This window comes from Rhamphochromis sp. 'chilingali', assembly GCF_963969265.1.
Source record: "Rhamphochromis sp. 'chilingali' genome assembly, chromosome: 12".
In the NCBI taxonomy this organism is placed as follows: Eukaryota; Metazoa; Chordata; class Actinopteri; order Cichliformes; family Cichlidae; genus Rhamphochromis; species Rhamphochromis sp. 'chilingali'.
Window position 1 is genome coordinate 27,852,222 of NC_137939.1, and position 22,788 is coordinate 27,875,009.

General features: G+C 44.8%; 1 protein-coding gene across 4 annotated transcripts in view; it reads left to right on the forward strand.

The window, feature by feature from the left end:
• Positions 1 to 22,788, forward strand: part of prkcz (protein kinase C, zeta) — a 99,328-nt gene that overhangs the window by 44,334 nt on the left and 32,206 nt on the right. For 3 of the 4 annotated variants that reach the window (XM_080898609.1, XM_080898608.1, XM_080898611.1), the window contains 6 exons: positions 7,986 to 8,071; positions 16,009 to 16,140; positions 17,540 to 17,630; positions 18,550 to 18,602; positions 18,732 to 18,926; positions 22,450 to 22,547. In XM_080898609.1, the coding sequence (XP_080754735.1) occupies positions 7,986 to 8,071; positions 16,009 to 16,140; positions 17,540 to 17,630; positions 18,550 to 18,602; positions 18,732 to 18,926; positions 22,450 to 22,547 (655 nt within the window). Of the gene's footprint in view, positions 1 to 2,686; positions 2,816 to 7,985; positions 8,072 to 16,008; positions 16,141 to 17,539; positions 17,631 to 18,549; positions 18,603 to 18,731; positions 18,927 to 22,449; positions 22,548 to 22,788 lie in introns of those variants that run through there. The other variant, XM_080898610.1, reaches the window with a different exon arrangement.

The following is a 22,788-nucleotide window of genomic DNA, read 5'->3' on the forward strand; positions in this document are numbered from 1 at the left end:
AAACAGAGACTTAGTTCAGTCACAGAGAGGCTGTTACCTGATAAACGGTGTTGAAGCCAAATCACAGATGTTTTCTGTTTATTGCTCACATCCTGATACATCACAGTTGCTTTCTGAACACTATTTTCCTGTTGGATCAGCATACACACGTATGTTGTCTTCATGCTACAGGTGGAAGTGATCGTTCTCGTGTCTCAAGCCCAGCTGAGGAATCTGACGACATCGTCTTTGTTTTTGTCTCATTGTGTTTGATAAAAATGTTTTTGCACTGGCCCAGAGCAGAAAACTAACAGGGCTGAGCTCATAGGCTGGCCTCAGCGCTCAGGGCATTCACACACATATAGCAGCAGGATAGTGTTAGCTATTGGTAATGTTTTTACTCTCGTCTCTGAGAAGTTGTTCATGTATTTATTTTTCATGTGGCCACCAAGTAGATCATTTATTGTAACTCATTTTGTTGCCTCAACCTTCACCAGAAGCCTTGAATTTGAACGTGTGGCATTAAACAGAAAAGGGTCTCATGGTCTCTGTGAGCAGCGCTGCTGCTTCTGTGTCTCAGTAGAATAATAGTTAAAAGTTGTTTGGGGTCCACACAGTGATGCAAACCAACAACACGAAGCGTTAGAGCTGAACTGACCCAACGTATGTCCAAAGAAACAAACATTACTGTTGGCTGACCTTCATATAATGATCGTTGTGCTTTCAATAACTGAATAATTATCTTTGTCCAGCACAGTTTTGATCTCACAGTCCTTTTTTATGATGGAGTAAAATAACATTGTCACATACGCTCTTCAGGCCGTGTCCAGAATCAGGGCTGGAAGTGTCATGCAGGATGTGCTGCAATAGGCACAGTCACTAAAAATAGAGGTGAGCTTTATATTTAGGGTAAAACGTGTTGCCTGCAGAGCAGGGTGGTGCTGCTGGAGTCAGAGCTTGCTCTGCCATCTTGTGGGCAGCCAGCTGTAACTGCAGCGTGGGTGCAGACGGTGAAAAGCCTCAGTCATGTGATGTGATCCTTTCTCAGTGAGAAACATTTGATGCTCAACGGCAAGAAGGAATAGGAAAAATGGTGTTTGTATGGCACGGAGCTTCATTTGAGGTGACAGGAGGCTGAAGAGGAGCAGCCACAGGGGACTGTGGAGGGAACAGAGGAGGAGAACGCGGGGCTGTTCGCTGAGAGCAGGAGTAGGAGGAGAAAGGCAGCGTGAGGGAAGCAGCAGCAGGAGAGCACCATGAGATTCCCAGTATGAAGGAGCCGGAACATTCTGCTGGAGGGATGCTGCTCCTGCTGCTGTTCTACATTCGAGTCAAAGGTAAGGTGAGCGTGGAGCACATCGGGTCATCTGAGGCGTGTGCAGAGAAAGGTCGCACGAGGGCTGAGCGAAGGTGCCAGCGATGATGATGTCATTAAAGGAAATGGCTTGTTTGGATGTTTCAGCGTTTTAATCCTGGAATTAGTGGAATTGTTGAACACTTCATTTGGTTTCAGCGCAAAGACACAAGAACGAGATCCATCTCATTATATCAGTTAGAGAGAATAACAGGAAGTATTTTTAATTGAACGCCTCCCCTGTGTTGTTTTGCCGCGAGTATGGGAGTCTTTCTGACAGCCTCGTTCCCAGTACAACCAGTGTCAAACCCACAGTGTCTCCCTATCCTCAGTTGGGACCAGGAGTAAGGCTGTGTCTGTATTTCAGCTTTTTGACTTGATGGCTTTAGTTAAGTTCCCGTACACGCTCTACACGCTGTGTTCCTGCTGAAAGTCATTTATTCAGATGTTACGGCTGAGATGCATCACTGAGCACGACAGACTGAGCATCCGACTTTAAAACAGACACTTTGAAGGTACCGCTGGAAACGATCTGTGTTGTTGACTACGATGAGCATTTATAAGTTCATACATGCTTAAATTTGTTTCATAGGCTGAAGTTCCCAATCACACCATGCTCACATATTCTTTTATGAAACAAGAACTTTTCACAGATTTCTAAGGCAGCATGTTGGCGAGTGTTTGCTTTAACAGCAGAGGGTGCAGCAAACAAACCTGAGGACACGCCCTGCATCTGTGATTATCTCAGGATAAGATTCAAAGGTGGCTCCTGAATAAAAACTGCTCATACATAAATAATACATAAACAGTTCATATTGTCACAGTTCATTTGATTCCGTAGAAAGTTCGTATAAAGTTGTCCATAATAATCCCATAATAATAATGATAATAATAATGAAGATTTTATGGGACTTTGTTGTGTAGTTTTGTCTCCTTCTCTTCCAGCACAGTAAGTCTGTTGTGTTATCACAGACGGTCTAACGGTGTCAAAAACACCTCGGGGCTGTTTTATTGATCTGCTTCAGCTTCTTTGGGAGCCAATAATAGCCTCGCTTTATGTAACAGCCTTAAAAACTGGCAGCAGAGAGTAACTTGGCCCAGTCGGTCTGTATTTCCTGAGAACGTGCTCGCTGTGTCGCTGATGAACGCTGCTGCTAATTCCTTTAAGAGTCAGTGAAAACAATCAGTTTGACTCTTAAAGCTCGCTGTTTCCTTTTTTCTGCGCGAGTCTGAGGGGAGGGGTGGGTGTTGTTGGTAACGTATATGCTGCTACTTTCCTGTTAGTGAGAGGAACAATGTCTGGAAGTGAGTCAAACCCTTGTAAATGTCCTGTTCTGGAGAGATTTGGTAGTACCACCCTGCTCTCCTGCTCCACAGCTCGCTGCGTAAGTCACAGTATATCTCCGATAGGCTGTCTGCTCGTCTTCATCCCTCCAGTGGACAAGATGGCGGGACTGTGTGCTTTGGCCTTTGCATCTGGAGGTATGGTATCGTTTGATTCGCCTGCTCTGCTTTGCTCATTCACTTTGGGCCATTCTTACTATCACCTTGGCAGAAATGTGGGACAATGCAACACTTGTTCTCCTCAGGGGTATGCTGTACTAGGTCAGCTCTTTGAAGCTTTGCCAGTCAGTGCAAGTGAAGTGTAGCAGAGTTTACAGCACATTTGGGCTGTGAGAGGTCCTGTGATGGTTCTTTAATGGGAGGCATGGAGCTCTAACCACAGTCGACTGTTTGTGTTTCACAGCTGCTCATCTGAATTTTAACACCTAAAAGAACATGGATGAGACCGGGGAATCCCATTGGTCTATTTACCATATCTTGTGGTTAACACCAATGTTTGAGTTAAAACTGCACAATATCACGATGCTGACAGGGGCATCATGCTAACTCTCAGGTTAACATTACCCTCGTTCTCCAGCACTATGCATCTACTAGTTCCTTCAACAATACTCTTACTTTACCAAGCACATGATCTTTTCACTGGCTGACTGAGATGTGCTCCTGCTGTGTCCGAGGCTAGGAGTCGAGTCAGGCTGTCATTTTAAATTCAACTCAGTTCTTGCCTCAAGCCACTTTATATTGTAAGGTAAAGACCCTGCAGTATTAGAAAGCAAATCATTAGCAAGCAGTTGTTGACAGTGGGAAGGAAAAACTACCGTGTAAGAGGAAGAAACCTGCGGCAGAAGCAGGCTCAGGACAGAGGGTCGGGGTAGAGACGGGACAAACTGTAGGAGAGACGGCCATACTTTAACCGATTTATAAACACAGAGGAGCAAAGAGGAAATGCTCAGTGTATCATGGGAAGCCCCTCAGCAGCCCAAGCATATTGCACCATAAGTAGGGGGTTGTTCAGGATCACCTGATCCAGCCCAACTATAAGCTTTATCACACAGCTTTCAGTCTAATCTGTCTCCTGAATCCACACCAGGACCTGGTTCCACAGGTGGCCTTCACATGCTTACACGCAGGTGTATTCTTTGAAGCATCTCTTTTGGGGCCAGTGCCTTTAAAGAAGCCGTTTACATATTCGCAGCCATTGAATATTGATCGATTGTGATGTATTAGTTTGAGTGGTAGAGCCACTCTGTTAACACAGTAATCAAATACAGTGCACTGAGAATGAAAACACTGAAACTGAGAGTGTGTCCTAATGATCCTGGCCATGTCAGAGGGGACACGTGTCAGTGACACAGGCCCACACAGGATCTGAGTGGATAAAACATTCCCCCACAGTGCAGCTGTGGTGCACAGACACCAGAGCAGTGTTTGCAGCAGCCTGTAACCATCAGTCTTTCTACTGATTTATTATTATCCATCCATCCATTCGCTTCCGCTTATCCTTTTCAGGGTCGCGGGGGGCGCTGGAGCCTATCCCAGCTGTCATAGGGCGAAAGGCGGGGTACACCCTGGACAGGTCGCCAGTCTGTCGCAGGGCTAACACATAGGGACAGACAACCATTCACACTCACATTCACACCTAGTGGCAATTTGGATTATTCAATTAACCTATCCCCACAAGCTGCATGTCTTTGGACGGTGGGAGGAAGCCGGAGTACCCGGAGAGAACCCACGCAAACACGGGGAGAACACGCAAACTCCACACAGAAAGACCCCGGCCTGATGGTGGAATTGAACTCAGGACCTTCTTGCTGTGCGGCAACAGTGCTAACCACCGTGCCACCGTGCTGCCCCATATTTATTATTAATGCTCTGATTATGAAGGTTCCCCCCGACAAGTCTGTATGGCACAAAGGAGGAAACTCGTGTGTTGAAGCTCCTTCTGTCTCATGGTTTTATCAACACACTGAGCTAATTGTTGCAATTTACCACTTTGCACTTAATGATTTAATCATACTGTATTTAGCATTGTGTGGGCATGTGCTGTGTGTTAAATCACACATAGGTTTCCTCACACGTCTCCCCACATTAGCATGTGGTGTCTCATCCCCATCTCCCTCACCCACCAGTAAGAAGAAAATAGTGGGTAACTATGGAAACACACTGCAGTGGTTCTCTTTTTCTTTGGAGGGCTTAAGAAGATTTAAGGGAGTTCACAGACAAAACTGTAAAGAGCGAGGCCTGTTTGTGCTTCAGATCTCCACAGCCTGGCTTCACACAGACCCAAAGCAGCCACAGCTTCTTGTTGTTTGTGCATTAAACATAGCAGAGTCACTCTACAGCAGGGCTACTTTAGTGACGCGAGGTCTCTGTGACTTCAGTTTTGCCTTTAATGCCCAGTAAGCTGGTCATGCTTTGGTGCATTTCAGTCCTTGTTTCTATGGTTCTCATGTGCAAATAGAAACGAGCGCTTCATTTTCGGCTTGGACGAGGCTCGCACCACACTGCACGCTTTAAAGTGACGTGCAAGCAAGATAGCTACACCAGCTGCTCATTAATCAGCCAGTCACATAGCTTTAAGCCTGTAAACATGGACGACCTGCAGAAATTCAAAGTAAACATTAGAATTCTGTGTGGCTGACCTCGACCATCCATGGTGACCACAGCGTGCCCATTTTATCTATGTGCACAGCATGCACGCCAGCTCCAAGGCAACAGCACAAGCATGCAGTATATGGAGGTGATGCACTGTCCCAGCTGCTGCTCTGCAGAGGTGTCAGCCCCTACGTCAGCTCAGCACTAAGAGTGGATAAGGATATCGATTCAGGAGTCACTGATCCACCTCGCTAACATCTACACCGAAAATCTGAGGAGTAACAGGGACTGAAGGAACAACTGGAGCAGCTGCACAGATCCCTCACACTGCCTGGCCTGTGGTAGAGGACCTTAGCCTGATGAACACACAAATACTGTTTTATATATTACACACACAGTGATGCTGAACATGAGAATGCACAGACGTGTACACGACGCAGAGTAGAAATCAGATTCAGCACCACGGTGAGGTCTGCTTTCAGAAGATTTATCGTCTGTTTGCACCTTTACTGACAGGTTCTGACATCCTCATGACAACATGAGCATGGGTTACCATGGCAACAGAGGCAAAAGATGTGTGAGTGGAGGACGTTATTAGGCCACGCCCATCACTGGAGAAACTAACTAGACTGGAAACCTAGTACAGATGGGGATGGGGGGGGGGGGGGGGGGGGTACACTGGGAGAGCAGCTAATGAATAATTAGTGAGAGGGGAGATGGTGATGCCACATGGCTGTGGCTCATACTGTGGTGAGGTGGTTGTGTTGGGTTGTTGGAGTAAACTGCAGGAGGCGACACACACAGGCTGTGCCTGAGGCTGTGTAACATGCTGCTGCTCAGCACTATGCTCTTTAGTAACAACTCTATGAAGTCTTATGAAGATTGAGTTTAATGAAATGAAAAGTAGTATTGTTCTTTTCAGTGAGAAGGTATCTGACCTGACAGGGACAGATCAGCTTTGTGGGTGTAAGATGTCATCATGCTTATTTCTGCTTTTGTTTTAATGAACTGGTCACAGGTAATATTCACTGGTGTAATGCTAACTGTCAGCATACATTTTGATGAGTTAATGACATTCATGGTGAACTCAGCCATAGTAAAAATGACTACAGCGTGTTGAGTGGTGTAGCAGTCCGTGGAAACGGTGTCGTCTTCTGACTAAAGGCTTAAATCCCGATGATGTCACCAGTTTGGAAGTCAGTGTGAGGACTGGATGGTGACTTTTTTTGTCTCTGGGTGACTCTGCTATTATTCCCTTGTTGGATGATGGTGCAGCCTGGATGGGTCTTTGGAGAACAGGTGATTTATTCTCTTGGCCGGAGCTGTGAGCCTGTGTTTGGCAGCTTCTAGAGCCACACTCATGGACACCTGGTACTAGGAGTGATCTGTGAGGCAACATATGCAAGTATCTGCACGAGGACTTTGTGCTCTTTGTTGGGGTCTTACCTGAGTCTCACCACAATCTTCATCCTCAGCTCAGCAGGTCCGTCTGTCATTGGTGACTGTGCATTAACCAGTCCACTTCTGCTCTGTTCTCCCAGGGCTGGCTCCATACTGTTGTTCCCACTGTGCTGTAGCTGTCTTCTATTATTACTGTTATTGCAGTGAGCTACTCGGTGCTTCTCACCCATAGCTGCTATATGCATATAACCCCTCTCACTGCGGTGGCTGGTATAGTAGCAGTCTGTGGTGGCCAATAATACGGTTTCATGTTTGGGGGTTGGAGTCCTCTTTCATACAGTATCAACAGTGTTGGTTTGAGTGAGTGTATCAGAGAGGATTCGGGTTGTAGGAGACCGCACTGATAAACAGGGCTTTTATAACTGGTTGTAACGTTTCTTTTTTATTCTTTCATAGTTTAGAGGATTTAGTATTGTTGATGTTATAAGAAAACTGCCCACACGACTCAGCTTCATGCATTATGTTGGAAATGTTAGCAGGTTGGTTTGATTACAAATGTGAGGACTTGTTGTTGTTGTTGTTCTCCAGTTTGGATACCAGAAGAGTTTCTCTGTATTAAGCCATCAACACCTTTGTGTGCAGCAGGTGAGGCAACATCTGACAAAGCAGCATTGTGTGAGGATGGAAGCACACATGACAGCAATGTGATGAAATAATCCTGCAGAGAATAAACACAAACAGAAGTCTTTATAGTGCTTCTTCATTCCATTCAATGAGCCTGATAATATTAATGACAGTGTGTCTGATAGGATTGTTTCAGACGGTCACACTATTGATGAGCCCAGGAAAGCCTTTGTAATAATGTTAAATATTGTTTCCAACAGCAGCAGCTCTCACACATCTAAATGAAGCAGCAGTTTATTTTTAGCTGACTGCACGGTCCTGTTATAAATAGCTTCACCGTCACAGTGTCGTCTGAATAAAAGGAATTATAAGGTACTGATGAGTTTATTCATCGGGTAAAACAAGCAGTGATGGAGGCGCTGAGGGAGAAACATGAAGGGAGGAGATTGAAGAGTGGTGAGGGAGGGCGTGGAGAAGGCAGAGCAGTGTGAGCTTTTACTGCTGTAGAGAAACCCGACGCTGATCTTCCCCCCTCGCTCAAACTCTGATGTTGTGCATGAAACCTGGACCTTTACCTCACTTTTTACCTGATTGTATCACTTTTTTCTTTTATCTTAGCTCCCCCTCCATCCCTCTCTCAATTAGTCCCTCATCATGCTACAGCTCTACAACCGTTTCCTCTCTCTCCTAGAATCGATCTACCGACGGGGGGCCAGAAGATGGAGGAAGCTCTACCGAGTGAACGGACATCTCTTCCAGGCCAAACGCTTTAACAGGGTGAGTGTCCTCAGGTCTTACTAATGCTCACTGGCACCTGAGGAGAACACTGGGTAACGGCTGCACTCTGCCTCGCTCAGGGTCATTCGAGCCACTGGAGATATATAGTGTTAACCGTTGCTGTAGCCGTGCGTATGAACATCTGCCCTGTGCCAGTCTGGACTTGCAACATATGAAGCAAGTAAGAGGCGACAGATGTGTGTGTGTAGTTGCAGCTGGTAGAGCATCCGTTAGCAGCTTTGCCTTGTCTGAAAAAAGTATATTAGATTGTTTTAGTCACCAAATACTGACACTGGTGTTTGTGCTGCTGTATTTTTGGCCTCATGTGTCCAAAGAGCGTCCAGACGGGTCAGGCTGTGTTCAGGTGTGTTTAACCCTGAGCGTTACAGGGTGTGACGTACACACCTGAATGACAGCACCTAGCTGAAGCAGACACAGTAAGGACCGCTAACTACTGAAGTTAGTGGTGTTAGTGCAAGATGCTGCTGAGCGACGTGTCAGGAGGGTGAATATAGGCTCTGACCTGGACTGTCTATTACTGTGAAAATAAAAGGTTTAGTTGGGGAAACTGTTACTTTGTGGTAATTATTTATAAATATCATGATTTAGTGTGTTACACTGGTATGTTTGTGTCATAAACATCCTGCATTTAAATGATGACAGGTAACCCAGTCACCTCACAGCTAAGCTGTTTGAACACTGGTGCATAATTCACGGTGTCCTCGTTGTGGCTGGTTTCCTCATCTCAGCTCAGACCTGGAAACAAGTGGGTGTCTCTGTGTGGGATAGTTTTCCATTTGATGTTGCCTCAGCGAACATGATGATGAATGAGGCCAGCCCTGTGGTTTAGAGGATGATATTTGGTGTTCCTGTGTCAGGACAATATGCCCATGATCATGGAAATGTAAACGCCCTCCAATCAGTGCACACAGTTTCACAGACAGAGCTGTGTGCTTGTTTTCCTGGTTTGTAATCCAGCTTGGAGTGAGATGGATTACAGGGAAGTAGAAACAGTACGACGGGATCTAAACCCTGGGACCCAGACTCACCACAGAGACAGAACAAACAAACTCAAAACAAAACAAACTCTAAGAACTGTAAATGAATTTGACACTGCACAACTACCACTGGTTTAGGAGAGGATGAGCAGAGACAGGTCTCCTGCCTGGCTGCATAGAATGAAAAGCAGATGTGGAACACTCCCCTAAACCCCTCACATCTACCACCATGGCAGAGTGACGTGGGAGGAAATATTCCATCCACGGTCGTTTCCTGTCGTAATCCTGCTGAACTTTCTCCAAGATAGCCCAGTGTTCACCACAGCTGAACACTCAGCTGCTAACAGCCTGACAGCGATCTTTTCTCCACAGGGGGTGTCATCTGCCTGCATTTCTAGCTTTATCTTATACTCAAGTGCTTCTGGCATTACTGTGGCAGTGGTGTATAAAAGCTCACTGGTTTCCATGGTGGTGATAGTGGGGATATGGTGCAGAGGTCTTCCAGAGACCATCCAGGACAGAATTCCAGGATGTAAGATAAAAGCTGGTAGGATGTAGACTGAGAGGCACAATCAGGTGGGTGGGATAGTGTACAGGTGGTTTCATCAGATTCCTGGCACAAATCTCTCGATCCATTCCCCCCATCACTGGACCAGAGGTGGTTCCACCTTAGGTAGGCGAGCAGCAGCCGTGCTCCCATTCTTCACGACAGCCAGTGTCACAATGACCAGTTAACCTGACATGTGTGTCTTTCACTGTGAGAGGAAGCTGGTGTACCCCCAGAGAACCCACACAGCTGTGAAGATGGGAACATACAGAACCCACACTACACCAAGTCACGTTTACTTCTATCACAGCTTTAATCTAAAATGCTTTCAGTGACTCCACAGCTCTTACAGGTAATACCCATCCTGCCACGGTGACACGATTAAACCTTTATTAGAAGCCAAACATTACGCTGCACACATGTATTCACCAGCTGCCCACTGCTTGTCACCACTCAAGTCTTTTCCACATGTGGTAAATCAGTTTGATTGGACAGCATATTGAAAGCATCAGCCTGAGCAGTTCTGTGAGCTCGGCTTGTCATGGCTTCCAACACACGAGGCAGTGAGACACACAGCTTCACATTCCTAGTTTTACTGAACCTTCATGGGCTTTGTGGTGCATATTAATCAGGCATTTAACTAATTTAGCATACAAAGACTGTGCAGCTGTGGCATGTAAGGAGTGTTGTGTATAGATATTTAGATTTATAGATTGGGGCACATTAGGAAATGTACATCAAGTCAGGAGATGTTCCTGCTGTTTCCTTCATGAATTCATAACAGCAGGCGCCTGAATTGTTAAACAGCTGGCTCTCAGACTGGGACTTGTGTGACTGTTGCTATGCCAGCTCCCAGGATTGGTTACTGTGTTGTCCTCAGGATATAAATAAGAGCTGAGGAGAAGTAGGCCAAATTTCTCCTCCTTTCTCTCACTCTCTCTCTTTACATCTGCGTCCCTCCCTCTCCGTCTGATGTTTTCAGAGGCAAAGCTGCTCTCTGGCTCTCTCCCCTCTGACATCGTGGGCTGTCTTTAGCTCCTGTTTCCCATGTGATGAGGACGGCGTTGGAGGATGACTGACAGCGTCCTCTCATGGAACAAAATCCACACAAGCAAACACAAAACATGCTAGCTCAAACGTGAGAGGAGCATGTTTGTGACTGCTGGTTACAGATGTGTAAACCGAATCAGATGAAGTATATTATATTGTATCTTTAGCTTTCTAGCCTGGTCTTTTTCCCACAGTGACGTCAGTTACACTGGGCGTAATGAGGAGTGGGACAGAGAGTTGTTCATGGTTGACCTTTGTATCCTCAGTGAACAGCATCCATATACAGGACCTGCAGGTGTTGGGCACTGGGCTTAAAACAAAGCCATTTTCAGGCAGACACAGGTTTGCCACATGTATTCACTCATCTGCCTTCACATGCATATGAACTTGAGTCACACCCCATTGTTAATCCATAGGGTTTCATATATGATGGTGGCCCAACCTTGGCAGCTATAACAGTTTCATCTCATCTGGGAATGTTGAAGCTTTTGGAGTGTTTATGGGATTTTTGAGTGTTCTTCCAGAATCTGTGCGGTCAGACACAGCACACACGAGTGTCTCGCAGTCGCTGCTCTGATTCATCCCAAAGGTGGATGAGATCTTGGGTTGAGGTCACGACTCTGTGCAGGCCAGTCAGCTCAGTCATGTCTTTATGGAGCTGCTTTGTGCACTGGTGTGCAGTCTTAGAGGCCATCCCCAAACTGTTCCCACGAAGTTGGAAACATGAAGTCGTCCCAGATGTCTTGGTATGCTGAAGCATTTCTTTAAAGGAAACTGCTGACACACAACCCCACACGAAAATACCTCCTACACCAAACCTAAAACCTGGCACATGTAGTCAGATCAGCACCGTTCTCATGGCAACCGTCAAACTCATATTCACCCATCGAATTGCCAGATGGAGAAGTAGCTCAGGAGGTAGAGCAGGTCATACAGTGATCGGAGGTTGGGGGTTCGAGTCCTGTCTCCCTTGGGTTAGTAAGCACTTAAAGCCATAGAAGGAAGTGGATGGGTGAATGTAGCATGTTGTATTGAGGTGCTTTGAGCTCTCTGGGAGAGTAGAAAAGTGTTTTGTAAGAATCAGACCAGTTCCCATTTGTTACTCTGTGCTTCTGCCAGCTGAAATGCATGTGAGGCTTTGCTTTGAGCTCGGTGGTGTAAGGCTTGGATGGAGCTGCTCAGCCATGAAGCTGTTCTTCAGCTAATATGAAGGTCACGACCTCTGCATCCTTGGACCCCACTCTGTGGTTTTACGTGCCATATCACTGTCGCTGAGTTGCTGTCATTCCCAATCACTTCCTCTTTGTTATAATACCTCTAACAGTTTTGGAGTGTTTAGTAGTGAGGAAACTTTCTGACTGGACTGTTTGCACACGTGGCATCCTGTAACTGTACCATGCTGGAGTTCAGTACAGTAGTAAGGATGGTGGTTTCTGGGGCACATTATATTCTGTAAATGATGCTTTGCTGTTGTAACGGCCTGATTCTGTGCAGGTGTTATCAGTTATTTTGCTCTGATGAGTTTTCTTAAAAGCAAAGCAGACAGCACATCATTTCTCAGCAATATTAGGCCCGTCAGTGTGCGGGCACTCGCACGATCTGTACCACTGCCTGCTGGGATCAATCGATAAAGCGCCTTCTGCTCCTTAATCTGAAGCTGCAGGCAGCTGCAGGACTTTGGACCTCCACGTGACAAGCACAGCTCTGAGAGATGCTTCTCCCCTGTGCTGGTTTCTATCCCAGCTTATTCTGACTGGTTTATTACATGTTCTTAAAAGCTGGTGACCTCTCTGAGTCTTGGAAACACCAAATGCTGCCACGTAGATGACAAGAATACACACGAGTCATCATAAACATTGCTGATCATCACATTAACAGTGGCAGAGGCCAAGGTGTGGTTTGCAGAGTCAGTATGTTGGAGAAGAGTGGTGTGCACTAATACACCACTTACTGTCCTCTAATGTCCTGGAGCCTGACACTGCAGGGTTCCCCGTACAGCCACATGTATGTGCTCTGCAGCAGCGCAGAGCAGTGAGATCCAGCTAAGTCAGGGACAGCGTTTGGGGTGAGCCGTTCTGATGCACCAGAGAAACTAGAGCAACTTTAGTCAGTTTTACAGTGTTTCACTGTTCTGTCTCAAGGAGACTGCGTGTATTATCATGTACAGACGTGTACGTACACTCATCATGGCCATGTAATATTTAATCATTTAACCAGTGTAAATATGGGTCAGTTTTTTTGGTATTTTTATGCTGATGTCAGTCAAGGGCTGATATCCAGTCAGCGTACAGGTGCATCTGTACCTGTGATTATTCTCATGTTGGTGTTTTGTATCATCCAAAAAAAATCCTAAAAAGAACCCGAAGCTTAGATTTACATCGCTGTCAGGCTGGGTGTGGGTGAAAGTTTGCGCTTTAACTCTGTTTAGTGTTCGAGGAAAAGGACTTGAAGTCTTTGCTGAAGCATTTCCATGGTAATAGAGTACTGACTGGGACTTTGTTCTTTACAATGATGTCAGTACAGCCGAGCACACACTCTGCATCTCAAGTGTTCACTTCCCAGGGAGACGGTTTGGTGACAGCCTGCCCAGAGACACCGAGCAGCTTTGGTACAACTACACAGAAAGGACTCCACACCAAGTCATGTAACAGAGTAAACTTACAATAAGCCTTGGCCTGGCCGAGGACACGAGGAGGAAGGACGAGTCTGAGTTAGAGACACGTACATAAAGGGTGAGGCTGAGGTTGTGCAGTCCAGTTAGAAATCTATCGTATTAATAACATTACAAATCCATATTTTCAGCATGAAGTAGTGTCTGTGACCCTACAGGAACTCGGCTGAAATAAAACTCGGGGCTAACTCCATGGCTAATGGTGACTAGCCAGCAGTCCAGCATTGGACCAACACCATGCTTAAGCACCTCCTACCAGAACAAACCATAGAAACATTAACTCACATTAACTCGTGAAAGCAAAAAGAAGATACTATAATTATCATTTTAAAAATCATGGTAATTAGTAAATATATAAAATATCCAACCACTTAAAAATACACACTACCGCTCAAAAGTTTAAGAAAACCCAAAATTTTCCAGTTTTTTATTGAAAGTGATGCAGTTTATTGTCTCATTGAACTCTGAAATGAAAGCATAGCACAAATAAGTAATTGGAGTTAAAAAAGAAATCATGGAATCAGTTTATAGACCAAAGTGTATTCTAACCTTTAACCCATCAGAGTAGCCTTCTTTGGCAGATATAACAGCTGAAGACAGTCGTGGCTTCTTTCTACAATAGAAATCAAATATTCTCCCATATCTGTAGCAGAAGTTCCCATAAACGTGGACCTTGTAGGTTGCTTTGCTTTCACTCTTCTGTCCAGTTCAAACCAGCTCGATGGGGTTTAAGTCTGGAGACTGTGCTGGACTCCATGTTTTCAAGCTCATCACCTTGTTCTTTGTTCCTGAGGTAGTTCTGGCACAGCTTGGATCTATGTTTTGGGTCTTTATGTTGCTGTAGGATGAAGCCTTGACCAACTAGGCTCATACCAGAGGGTCCTGCATGGTGCTGCACAATGCTGTGGTACGTGTTTTGGTTCAGGGAGCCTCTCACTCTGTACAAGTCACCGACCCTGGATCCAGCAAACAGCCCCAGACCATCACACTTCCTCCTCCATGTTTGACGGTTGACACCACACACTGTGGAACCATCCTTTACCTACTCGACCACAAAGATCCTGTGTGATGAACACAAGGTTTCAAATGTTGATCCATCAGTCCATAATACCTTCTTCCAGTCTTCAGTAGTCCAATGGTGGTGTTTCACGGCCCAGCCAAGCCTCTTTGTCTTATTCTGACGTCTGGCTTTCTTGCTGCAACTCGTCCTGTCAAACCTGCAGCTCAAAGTCTTCTCTTCACAGCTGAAACTGAGACTTTCTTACGACGACCACTATTAAGCTGCTTGAAGCTGTTGTCCTGTGAGCCGCCTATCACACAGCTGTTAAGTCTCAGAAACTTGTCCTCTGATTGAGTCGTGTCTTTGGGTCTGCAGACCTCTTCCTGTCAGTTTGTTTCTGAGCCTTTGGATGCTGAAGGAAACTAAACTCACTGACACCTTGACTTTCTTTGCAGTTTCTCTGTAGGACAGACCGACATTTATACGTGTTATGATGGTCTGTCTCTCTTCCATTGTTAATCACCTTTTTCTCACACACTCACACACGCAGCATTTGAAACATTAGTATTAGATACATGTTGTCACACTTCCATGTTTCAGATTATCAAACAAATATTAACATTAGACAAACAGGAATAAACACAAACTGCAGTTTTTACACCTCAGCCATAAAAAGGTGTGATGTCATCACCCTCCTGGGTTGGCGGTGATGACATGTCTAAGGCTACGTTCACACTGCAGGAAAAAGCGCATCAAATCTGACTTTTTTGACCCTATGCGACCCATATCCGATCATGGTATGACAGTGTGAACAGCACACATCCGATATTTTCAAATCCGATCTGGGTCACTTTCGTATGTGGTGCTGAATCCGATACATATCTGATGTTTCAGAAAGCGACTGCTGTTTGAACGGTCATGTCGCATTAAATCGGTCTTTTACGTCACCGACACAAGACAGACGGCAATTATCAGCGCTGGAGAAGATATCGTGAACGCTTCCTGGCCATCCGGTGAAACTGTTGGGAAGACAACGTTGGAGAAACGTGAACATTTAATTTGTATTGTATAATCTGCAGATTCTGACAGAAATCTGCAACTATCCTTTGAAGCACTGCTCCTCTCTAAAACAGCAATAAGGATGATTATTAGGCCATATGTAAATAACAAAATAACTTTATAACTTAAAGTAAAATTGGGAAACGTAAAGTCCAAAACAAGTGGGCCATCAGTCAAACAATACTGTTGGTCTGGGTGTAAACAGAGCGCGTTCTGTGTGACATCTTTTACCAATGCGGGCCGCTTTGAGCATTCACACTAGAGCGCGTTTGCTGTCACATTTTATTTGTAGTGTGAACGAGCAGACAGCACAGTCTCCGTCTTGTTGTTTATGAAGACAGAGTTCTATTGTTGAAAATGTCTTTTGATTTTCTCTGTTATAAATGAACGATGTGTATTTATTCTGTCGTGATAATAATTGTATTAAAATAAATACTGATTACAAACGTGGATGTTTGCAGCTGTGTTTGTGCTATTCAGCCATAAAGGCTAACTATGAAAATCAGACTCCTCATTTAAACGATGAAGAGTCTCATTGTCCGTCCTGTAGTGGCAAAGTTTGACTTTGACATATATGTTCTGCTAAAAAGGGTGCATGTTTTTGTCTTACAGAAAGCCTACTGTGCCCACTGTAGTGACAGGATATGGGGGCTGGGCAGTCAGGGCTACAAGTGTATCACCTGCAAACTGCTGGTCCATAAGCGCTGTCACAGACTCATCCCTCAGACCTGCCAAAGGCTTATGGTGAGTATGTGATTATGCCCATTAAATTGCACAGAGGCTCCTGTTGTCTGCATGGATCATTGTGAAAGCTTTTTCCCTCCCTGGACAAAGAACCGTTCAAAGAAACCATCAAAAGCCCAAAATTACCATGACACTCATATCAGTGAGGGGTGTGTGTAAACTGTGGACATGCAAAGAATAATCTTTAACCTTAGGTGCACTCAGTGATTGACCCTTCTTTGGTCATAGGTGGATAGAGAGCAGCTGTTACACTGGCCCTGTTGTTTAATCTCTTTAATTTGTTAGCAGTAGGCTAATAATGTAGAGCAAAAGTTAGCTAGTCAGTGTTACTGATGGGACTAATTATGTTCTCAAGCTGTTGTCAAACATTAAGGTGGAGGCCATGGCAGGGATTGTTGAACAGCTACTGCATCAAAGTCCCTCCCAACCAATCAGATTGCACTATTTGGGAACATTCAATCTCCTTTCCCATCAGAGTGAACACAGTGTCAGACCAACGCTGGAAACAGTGTAACAAGTAGTTGTTTTAAGTATCAGGTTAATATGTTAGAGCTCTCAAACTCTATATGTTAAACTGAAGTTTGACTCTCTCAGGGTTAATTCATTACCCGGAGTCATTCTGAGTCAGTCAGCTCTCAGTGTAAATAAAGTGAGTGAAACTGAAACCTCTTGCTTTGGGCTCAGCATACTGTGCTAATCTTGCGTCACAGTAGCACCTTTCAGGCCTCAGCATCAAGTGGAACCACACAGGTTCTGCACAGGAGCAACAACAAAACACAGCAGAACAGTTTGTCACAAATGTCTTTAAAATGTACTTGTGTTTGGTGTGTGTGCTGCTTTACATGAGATTCAAAGATCAAGTAGTGATGTCTTATCTTATCAGTGAAGCAGTTTATAAAAAGGAATTAAAATGGTTTTGAAACAGCTGAGAAACAACAAGCTAGTCTTTCAAACAAGTCTTTCTTCAAAGACCAGCAATATAGTGATATCCTAACTGATACAAAACAAGGACGGCGTGACCACAGACCAGTGTGCTCCACGTAGTCAATCCATTAGAGCGCTATGCAAGCTTCTGGCCAAACAGAAAGATCCAAAATTTTGACCCCAATCACCCAAATCCTGAGCAGAAAATCAATGCAGTCAATGGAGTATGTGCTCCGCGACTGTGCTGCTATCTTCACTGCCTTTTTTCCTGGATAAGATTAAATCCCTTTTCTGGAGAAACCCCCACACTTCATTAGAGCAGCAACATTTCTGCCCATGAGCTGAAATACAGACCTCGCCCTGAGCGTAAACATGAGCCATCATCCACTCGTCCAGGACTGCACAGCCATGACGGGATATCTGATAGGGCATGTTGCAAAGAAATGCAGGTGAATATCTGAAATCTTTTCTTCAGGATCCAGTCATGCCATCACAGAAGCCCCCTTCAGATGCCCAGAGTGCCGAGGTGGACCTTCCACTGGATGACACAGAGGACACAGATGGGAGTAAGATGCATTTCTTTTATATGCCACTGAGTTACCTAAGAAAGCTAATCGTTGTATGAGTGCAGGTTTCTTTGAGATCCAGATGAAAAAGGGAAACTCTGAACTCTGCTGCATTTTTATGAGACATAAGTCAGCAGAGAGCATGACGGGATCCTGGACACAGCATCCAAACCCAGTCCATGCACGTCTAGAAACTGTGGACTACATGTCCCAGTCTGACTGCATTCATGTCCTGGACTGTTTGGACTCTAACACATAGGACATTTAACACTTTTCACACTTTCTGATGTCTTCTGTGGTCCTTCGTAGGCGGTGAACTGACCGTTGGGTGGGCCCTAAGAAATGTTACAATAAAATACAATAGAGTGTAATTTTGTTTGAAATGACTACAAATATTTAGCATAAGAATGCATTTGAGTTTGTCTCAGAGTAACTGTGATATCTGTGGATAAACAGGGTGACAACATCTCTTTGAAAGTACACAAACTCTTTTAAATTTGAGAGTGAATAAAAAATAAAGAAGAGTGCTGTTCTCTACAGAGATGTGCGCCACTACACCAGTTTCTTTAGTGTTTCCTTAAACGACAGCTACTTGTACAATTTATAACTGAGGAGCCCTCAGTGGCCCCCGCTGTCATTTTACGAGTCCCCAAAGAAATGAGTACCAGAGTGGCTGCTTGGACCAGTGGGCCTGGTCTCTTGACTTCTCATTCGCTGTCATCACTTATGTAACTCTGAGATGCTTATGTGTAAACTTGTGCCCATGAGATGCTCTGGGGCCCCTTGTGGATTAGCCTAGTTTGGTAAGAACAGGGGTCTTTATTTTGTGTGCTCTGCCTCCCTCTGCTGGTTGAGGGAAAGAAAGCATTTGCGACAGTCTCCAGATGGTCATAGTTTGGTGTGGATCTGTGTTTTGCAGTACCGTTTTTACCACACAACTGTGCAGTGAATAAAGCAGAAGACGAGACAGAGGTAAGACCGACTCATTAAGGATAATACGCTGATAATGTAAAAGCTGCCCATTCCCTTTGAAAATGACTGTGTGATCATTCTTCTACATAAACTATGCTATTGATGCTATTCTGACCTCTGCCCCTGTAGGATATCAAAGCAGTAGTTGATGGCATCGATGGCATTAAGATATCCCAGGGACTGGCTCTCGGGCTGGCTGACTTTGACCTGATTCGAGTAATAGGACGAGGCAGCTATGCCAAAGTTCTGCTGGTGCGGCTAAAGAAGAACGAGCAGATGTACGCCATGAAGGTGGTGAAAAAGGAGCTGGTCCATGACGACGAGGTGAGAGCACCCGGAGAAACTCTGACTGTAGTACTTAAACCCCTAGAACCACATGAGTACTCGTTAGCAGTAATAGGTTTCTTGTAGCTGGTCACCAGGTTTGCACACATGTCAGGAGGGATTTTAGCACACTCCTCTCTATAGAAACTCTCGAAATCCTGCCGCTTGGCAGCGTGAAGCTTCACCTCCCTCCACAGGTTTTTAATTAAGAATTAATGTCTGGAATCTGGCTAAGCCAATACATGACCTTAGTGCGTGTTTCCTTTAGACACTTCTTTGTTGTTAGAAGACCCATCCATGACCCGTCCTGAGTGTCCAGTGGAGGTCACGGCTTCATCCAAAGCATAATATTTCCACCTGTGTGCTTGAGGGTGGGGTTGGTGTTCTTTGGTTCATACTCAGCACTTCTCTTCCCTCCAAAACACCGCAGGGTGGGTTGATGCCAAAAACCTCATTTCTTTGTTTCATCTGTCCGCAGCATTCTCTCCTGAGCTTTCTCTGAATCATTGAGATCTTCACTGACAAATGTAAGATGACACGTGCCTTCTTCTGAAGGTTGACTTTGCTGCAGGACTTCAGTTCATGGCTGTGTGTTGTGTTACCAGTGGTGTTCTTGGTGACTGTGGTGCCAGCTGCCTTTAGATCATTAACAAGTTTAGGCCTGGTTTTAGCATGGGGGGTCTAGCCAGGACCCTTACTGGATACTGGGTGGAAATCAAACTTGCGACTCCTGCTCCAAAGGTGTGTAGTCTTACTACTACCCTATCCAGCTGCATTCCAGCCTTAAGGAGGCTGACATTGGTTGACATTTGTTGGTCTTCCCATGGGTTTCTGTGGACAGGTGTGCTTTGTAAACAGTAGTTGTATTATATGTAGCGCACAGCTGGTCTGTGAGAGCCTGAATCCTCGGTTTATTGTAGAGGATCAAATAAGTATAAAATATATGCTTTACAACAATAGGTTTCTTGTGCAGCATCCCACTGACAGGCCTGAATTTACAATGTGACCACCGTGTGTTATACAGAAGACTGAGTTAGTGATTGAAAACATCAGAGTTAGTGTTTCTCACTGACTTCTGTACTATTCAGAATCAGAATACTTTATTAATCCCGAAGGAAATTAGGGTTAGTTAGTTTTACAACAGGCAATGCACCCCCTGCTGGACATTGGAGAGAATGCAGGATTTATACTGCTGTGAGTTTTCAGACCTGGAGGCTTCATCCATCTTCATTGTGTTGTAACAGTCCAGAACAACTGACTGAAAACATTAACCACCACAGCTGCAAGCGTAAAAGAAAAACAAGAGAAGGAAAACTACAAACATTAAACACTGAAGGTTTCAAAGATTTCTAAGCACAAAGACTGAGAAGTGTAATGTTTGCCTTCAGGAGGGGATATAACTCTATAAATCAGCCTACGTGGGGACAGCTGTTGCTGTTTTCCTTTTGAAATGCTTTGGAACAGATTTGGTAGACATTAGTAAATTCTTGTATAAAAGTGTGTAAACAGCAGCTTCAGCACCCAGTGATTTCCACTGAAGTCCACATACACAGATGATGTCAGGATCTGTGATGTTGGCACATCCCAGCCACGGACCGCTTTTTTCTGTCTTACATGTAGGGTTGAACTGGACCAGTGGTGGACAGCAGGACACATTTCATTGAGAATGTGGGGAATTTTCAATACTTCTGTTTATATTTTCTCGAATACTCAGAGGGCAGCTGGTTTTGCACGCTGTCTGTTTCATTGTTTTGACCTTGCATGGAGACAGCAGGGCTCTGGCGAGATTTAGGAGCACTAGACTATGTAACAGGTCAATATTCAGAGGAGAGTGGAGGGTAAAAGTTGGAAGTGAAGGGTGACGAGGAAACAGTGGGGAGGTATGAAAATATGAGAATCGGGATTGGCTAAAGGAAGGGAATGGAACTGAGCCAGACACTGGAAGGAAATGGAACAAAGAAGGGGAAATTTGGAGTGGAGGTGGCACAGAGCTGCTGAGGAGGAAGAAGTGAGTGGGTGACTGAAAGCAGCAGATGAAATCCGGGTATAACATCCTCTTTGCAGGGATGAATAACCAGATGAACATGAAGTCTGCATAAATAATGTTCCACAGGCAAAAACATGTTATATTCATAGAAACAGAAGCATTACAAGAGCCAAAGTGTCGTTTCGTTTTCCACGAGTGATGCCCACACCTGCAGCTTTCTTTGAAAGTGTCTCTGACACAGTCTGTCTGCATGGTACGTTAGCAGTACTGACAGCTCCCTGTCCTCCAGGACTGATCATAACCTTAGAAACAACACGTGACTTCTGTGGGTGGATTGTGGATACAATAAGACTCAGTGACTTTGAAATACTTTGAGTCAGCTCTGTTTTCTGTGTTACTCTGATTTCACTTCTTGCTCTCGACTCGTCTGGCTTGCTGGTCTGATAACTCAAAGCTTAGCTTAAGTTAACAGACTCTGATCACGTTCTTTAGACTCTGTGACTTCTCTGCCTCAAAAGTCATCAGGTAGTCCTAGAACATCGTAGCTGAAACATATGTTAAAAGAAAGACAGAGAGAGAGATTGGTAAGGAGGTGAGATAGGCCTGAATACAGAAAGCCTACTGACTGTGCTGTGGTTGTGTGATGAAAGTCCACTAGATGGCAATATTGCTCAACATATAGGCTGAGGACCAGCGTCCTATAACTACAGCATCGTCCATCATCTGACCAGCTCACGTTGTCCCACATGGACACGTTTTATTCCATGACAAAGTTTCACTTTCTGTACAAACAACAATCCACGGACAGCAGGAAGGTGATTCCACTGAGAGTCAAATAGTCTGAAATGTCAGACGTGTTACTATGACTTATTTTGCATAATAATAATAATAATAATAATAATAATAATGGCTGGATGCAGTAATGACTTGACCAAAAGGAATTTTGTATCACGGCACAGTGTACACACACCTGATCACAGTTTAATGATGCTTTAACTCCAGATTCAGAGTCCTCGCTGCAGGCAAAGCACTGAGCAGCATCCATGACATCCTGGGTACTCTGAAGGACTTCTGGGAGTTGGAGTGCTTTCAGCTGTTATTTTGTGACACCTGATTTAGAAAGGCGATTCAGTATAAAGGGTTGGATACGATGAGATGCTGATGTCACAAAATAATGTCAAATTTTGCAGCAAACACTGTAGATTGCATACCTGTAATAACGTCACTTACTATTGGCAGTATTTTAGTCCAAAATTACAAACTGTAGATAAAAGATGGACTTTGGGAAGTGAATGTAAGCCACTGTGGTTCAAGTGCCTTAAACCTGCCATCGTGTTAAAGGACAATAGAGAGCTCTTCTGTTTCCGGAGTTCATGGCTTGCACTCCATTAATCTCCCATTCTGTGTGTGAGGGCTGTTCAAACCAGTGACACCAGTGACCTGATGTATCTCCATCGATCTGTCTGAGAAAGCCTACTGACAAACCGATTGTTCCCACATTATCTGTCTCATGCTGTGTCTGTCTCATCTCTGCAGGATATTGACTGGGTGCAGACAGAGAAGCATGTTTTTGAGCAGGCCTCGACCAATCCCTTCTTAGTCGGCCTCCACTCCTGTTTCCAGACAGAAAGTCGGTAAGAGGATAAAGCTGACTGTGAGCGCTGTCGGGTACAGTGCTTTTCACTAAATACTCCTTTGACGATGGCCCGTTCTTACCTCAGTCTGCTGAAGTAAGCTTAATGTCTAACTTCATATTAACACACAGATTCAAAGTATATGTTCCAGCATACAGACACATATTTAGTCGTACGTCTTCCTACATGCGCACATTAGCTGTAAACTGTGGCTCACGGCTGTGAAGTATAAAAATGAGCT